This window comes from Octopus bimaculoides, chromosome 4, assembly GCF_001194135.2.
Source record: "Octopus bimaculoides isolate UCB-OBI-ISO-001 chromosome 4, ASM119413v2, whole genome shotgun sequence".
NCBI lineage: Eukaryota > Metazoa > Mollusca > Cephalopoda > Octopoda > Octopodidae > Octopus > Octopus bimaculoides.
In genome coordinates this window covers 1,742,235-1,745,585 of record NC_068984.1, presented here as the reverse complement: position 1 = coordinate 1,745,585, position 3,351 = coordinate 1,742,235, and the positions used below count along the sequence as shown (strand labels likewise).

The following is a 3,351-nucleotide window of genomic DNA, read 5'->3' as shown; positions in this document are numbered from 1 at the left end:
AAATTTCGCCAGAATTTGAAGCCATCATTACTATTAAGATGGCACACTGACCAAAATGCATTGCAGCATTTCGTCCCTATAGATTTAAATTCTACTGAGGTCAATTTTGCCTTCCATCCTTTTGGGGTCAATAAAATACATGCTGGTCAAGCATGGGGGTCAATGTAATCAACCTATCCCCTCCCCCAAAACTGCTGGCCTGGTGCCAGAATTTGAAATCGTAATTACTATTGAGTGAGAGAGCAGCATATGCCATCAAAGTGACACTGGGGTACAAATATACAAAGCCCAGTACATCCATCATGACTACTCGTCTGATAAGGGTACACCAGGCACATACATTGCAACCATATGTGCACGACATGGTGACATCGTATTAAGATAAAACAGCATTACTACTACTACCACTACTACTATTTGATTGTTCTGAAAATAATGGCCGCTCTAAGTGTTGTGTTTTGAAACATAATTTTAATTCGCCATGATAGATCGCTAGCCACTAAACCTTTTTCTATTTTTCTCTCTCTGTTTATTTCTGTGTTCCTTTCTGTCGAAGAGCGTAGGCTCGAAACGTAAAAGACTTTCTCACTTTCCGAGTGTTAAACTAATACATCTGTTTGTTGTTTACTCACCCATCTTTGTCTTTTGTTTTTTTGTAAATTCTCACAATTTTAATTATATTTTGGGTGAATTTCAACATACTTAATAATTAATGTATGCTCTTCAATAATTTTCTACTTATTTCAGACAGAAAACATTCTTGAAGCATAGGCGCCCTTAATTATGAACATGACAGAAAAAGACCTTCACTTATTTTTCTTGCATGAGTTCGAGCTTGGGTCCAACGTCTCCCAAACTGCTGCCAATATCAACAGAGCATGGGGAGAGGGGTCCATGAGTGATCGCACAGTACGAAGGTGGTTTCAGAAACTCCGTAGTGGTGATGAGAGCCTTGAAGATGAAGAAAGTAGAGGACAGTTATGCAGTCTTGACAATGAACAATTGAAAGCAATTGTTGGACAAAACTCACGTCAAAATGTCAGAGAAATGTCTCAGGCACTTGGTGTCGGTATAGCAACGGTCTCATGCAATCCGCAGAAGATTGGTAAAGTGAAAAAGCTCGATTAATGGGTACAGCATGACCTCAATGGAAATCAAAAAGTTTGGCATTTCGAAGTATGCTCGATGCTCTTTCTGCAAAGCACTAATGTTCCTTTTCTTGACCAAATACTGACTTGTGATTAAAAGTGGATCCTTTATGGTAATCGTAAACAATCATGTCAATGGCTTGATCATGTATTATGGTGACTGTCTGGTGGTCTGGAAGTTGGTGTTGTCCCTTACAGCTTGGTTGTGGACAGCAATTACTGTTCTCCATTACAGCTTTGTTGTGATCTGCAGCTGGTGTTGTCCATTACAGCTCTGCCATTGTCTGCAGTTGGTGTGGTCCATTTGCAGCTCTGTCGTGGTCTGCAGTTGGTGTGGTCCTTTTGCAGCTCTGCCGTGGTCTGCAGTTGGTGTGGTCCTTTTGCAGCTCTGCCGTGGTCTGCAGTTGGTGTGGTCCATTTGTAGCTCCGCCGTGGTGTGCAGTTGGTGTGGTCCATTTGCAGCTCTGCTGTGGTCTGCAGTCAGTGTACTCCATTTGCAGCTCTGCCATGGTCTGCATTTGGTGTGATCCATTTGCAGCTCTGCCGTGGTTTGCAGTTGGTGTGGTCCATTTGTAGCTCCACAGTGGTCTGCAATTGATGTAGTCCATTTGCAGCTCTGCCGTGGTCCATTTGCAGCTTTGCCATGGTCTGCAGTCGGTGTGCTCCATTTGCAGCTCTGCCGTGGTCTGCATTTGGTGTGATCCATTTGCAGCTCTGCCGTGGTTTGCAGTTGGTGTGGTCCATTTGTAGCTCCACAGTGGTCTGCAATTGAAGTAGTCCATTTGCAGCTCTGCCGTGGTCTGCAGTTGGTGTGGTCCTTTTGCAGCTCTGCCGTGGTCTGCAGTTGGTGTGATTCATTTGCAGCTCTGCCGTGGTCTGCAGTTGGTGTCGTCCATTTGCAGCTCCGCCGTGGTCTGCAGTTGGTGTCGTCCATTTACAGCTGTGCCGTGGTCTGCTGTTGGTGCGGTCCATTTGCAGCTCCACCGTGGTCTGCAATTGGTGTTGTCCATTACAGCTTTTTGGAAGCCAATCAGAGCATTACAGCAGAGGCTTACCGCAATCAACTCACTTGCAAAAGATGAGATCTGCATTGGTGAATCAGTGTGGCCCAATTCTGCTCCATGGTAATGCAAAGCTACATGTTGCAAGAATGACGCTACAGAAACTCACAGACTTGGGATATGAGACTTTACCACATTCTCCATATTCTCCTGATCGTTCACCCACTGACTACCATTTTTTTTAAGCATTTAAACACGTTCTTAAGTGATAAAACTTTCAGTTCCAAACCAGAGGTGGAATCAGCTTTCAATGATTTCTTAGCAACGAAGCATAAATAATCTCGTTGATCGATGCCAGCAATGCATAGATGTTCATGGCTCATACTTTGACTAATCAAAACATTTCTATTGTTAATTTTTCCAGAATAAAATTGTTTCTGAAATCGGCCATTAATTTCAGAACAACCTAATACTACTACTACTACTACTAGTGCTTCCCTAGACAGTGAAATGGCAGAGAAAGGGAGAAGTGGGCAAAACAGCTTGCAGCATTTAGTTGCACCATTTTATATTCTGAGTTGAAATGTTATCACTAAGATTTACATCTGATACAACCTTATGTTATATGGCTTCTGTTAACCTTTAACCTTTTAATGGATTTTGTTGTTTTTTTTCAGGGAGATTCTGGAGGACCCTTGATATGTCCATCAAACAATCGTTGGGTACTGACTGGTATTGTCTCTTATGGAATGGGATGTTCCAGACCTCATTCCCCTGGTGTCTACACAAATGTACGACATTATTTAAACTGGATTCAACAAACCATTAACTGAAGATCTTTCAGTCTTTTACTCTTTCTCCCAGTTTTGTTATTTTTTTTAAAGAAATAAAAAAATTAGTTTTCTTAAAACTATTTTTGTCATCATTTTAGGTCATTGCAGGATATTCTATCCCACAAAACCACATTATTAATGTGGTTAAGAGCATGGGCTACTAACCCCCAAGATTCCGAGTTCGATTCCAGGCAGCGACCTGAATAATAATAATAATAATAATAATAATAATAATAATAATAATAATAATAATAATATCGAAAAATACCTTAGGAATAAGAACCCAGGTTCAAAATTTCCCCAAGACACCTGATGAAGGCTGGAGGGTATATCAGCCGAAACGTTGTGTTAACAACAAACAAGATGAGG

General features: G+C 41.5%; 1 protein-coding gene across 1 annotated transcript in view; it reads left to right on the top strand.

The window, feature by feature from the left end:
- Window positions 1-3,049, top strand: part of LOC106869035 (serine protease 33) — a 24,541-nt gene extending 21,492 nt beyond the window's left edge. Inside the window, exon 7 of the mRNA XM_014914538.2 lies at window positions 2,827-3,049. Coding sequence (XP_014770024.2) covers window positions 2,827-2,982 — 156 coding nt within the window. The 3' untranslated portion in view covers window positions 2,983-3,049. The remainder of the gene's footprint in view (window positions 1-2,826) is intronic.
- Window positions 3,050-3,351: the final 302 nt, after the last annotated feature.